This window comes from Notolepis coatsorum, assembly GCF_963971535.1.
Source record: "Notolepis coatsorum genome assembly, chromosome: 2".
Lineage (NCBI taxonomy): Eukaryota > Metazoa > Chordata > Actinopteri > Aulopiformes > Paralepididae > Notolepis > Notolepis coatsorum.
Genome location: NC_140166.1, coordinates 66,295,856 through 66,297,345, shown reverse-complemented (window position 1 = coordinate 66,297,345; position 1,490 = coordinate 66,295,856). Strand labels below are relative to the sequence as shown.

Below are 1,490 nucleotides of genomic sequence, written 5' to 3'. Positions count from 1 at the left end.
ACCAATATACTGTAGAATGGGCTAGCCCATGCACACAACGTTAAAGGGATGCGGACCAGAGAACCAGTCCCGCATTCATTCATAATATTCACAACAGCACACCAGCCCTAGACCTCAGCCCATTTACCCATGAAAAGGTAAACAAAGCCCCCCCGCAATACTCCCACAGTAGACACCGATTGACCGTCAGCATGAATGGTTAAGAGGAGGGAAGACTGTAGACAGACATCCCGCAGCAGGGAGACAAAACAGAAACAGTAGCCCAACATAGCATAGCGTTAGCCGCACGCTCCAGGATAACGGGGAAAACAACAACGTTTACCCAGATATCCCGCCGCCTGCGCCAATACACAACTCGGTTGTCTCCCGGGACAACTCAAGCAACATCACAAACGCCAGCATTGTCATGCCTAGTGACATCCCACAGCGGGGAACAGTAGAACAGTGACCCAGCATTATAGCATTTAGTATTAGCAGCGCGCTCCAGGACAGCCTGGGAAACGTCCAACTCAGAGGGACGTTTACCCAAACATCCTGCCCCTGGTGCCGATACACAACTCGGTTGTCTAACAAAACAACAAGCAGCATTACTAACACCAGCGTTAATGCCTAGTGGCGCAGATCCTACCTTGTGTGAGGTAGCTCGATAGCTACACCTCACACGCCGTCCCTCTGTCTGCTGTCAACAAAACGAGGAGACTACAGACTCGACGCTGAGATGCATCGAAATGCATCCCGCTGCAGAGTCACAGAACCCATACGAGTGCCGTCAGAACATGCCGAAGATTCCAGGGGTTGGCAAATATCCGGTAAACACTCAACATTGCGCAATTTCTCTAAACTTTTCATTACACTAGTTCACAGGGTGCAAGCATCCGCCATGATGGAAACGAAAATAGAGGAAGGGCAAGTGGCGACCACGCCTAGTGCTTTATAGTACGTCACTAGGGCGGGGCCTGGCAGGTGCTGGGTGCATTTGTTTTATTCGTTGATGAAGTACAGTAGGTACTGGAGATGAGGTATATCTCGATAGCGAAGAGCAGGACGCGATTCGCCAGTACGACTATATAACTGTTCTTATATCGCTTCATGCATGAGGCCCAATGGAAATACCAGAGCCAATGGCCCATATGTAATGACTCTGTATGCAGATGCATGCACAACTAGTGTTGAATGGCGGTTAGTATATCACCCAATCCCGAACAGAATATATAAAGAAGGCACATGTTTACAATAATCAATCATTCGCCCGCCATGACATCAAGACACTACACACCAGCCGAGGCACTCAAATTGGTTCTACTAACTGATGAAGAGGCAGACGAGGAATCTGGCGGTGAAGGAGAGGAGGAGGAGGTCTGTCTGACCAACTCATCCAGTACTACTCTGCACACCACAAGACCATGCGCTGGTACCGGACTTTGCTCTACCACTATCTGGACATTGCCGCCACTAACTCCTACCTTCTTCACAAGGAGCTCTGCAGGGAG

General features: G+C 49.7%; 1 protein-coding gene across 1 annotated transcript in view; it reads left to right on the top strand.

Annotated features, from left to right (window-relative positions):
* Window positions 1-1,403: 1,403 nt before the first annotated feature.
* The window catches only part of LOC311223415 (solute carrier family 2, facilitated glucose transporter member 9-like), a gene marked incomplete at both ends in the record, with an annotated part of 54,763 nt that continues 54,676 nt past the window's right edge, over window positions 1,404-1,490 (top strand). The window contains one exon of the mRNA XM_084308203.1: window positions 1,404-1,490. This exon is cut by the window's right edge and continues 232 nt beyond it. Within this exon, the coding sequence (XP_084164329.1) occupies window positions 1,404-1,490 (87 nt within the window).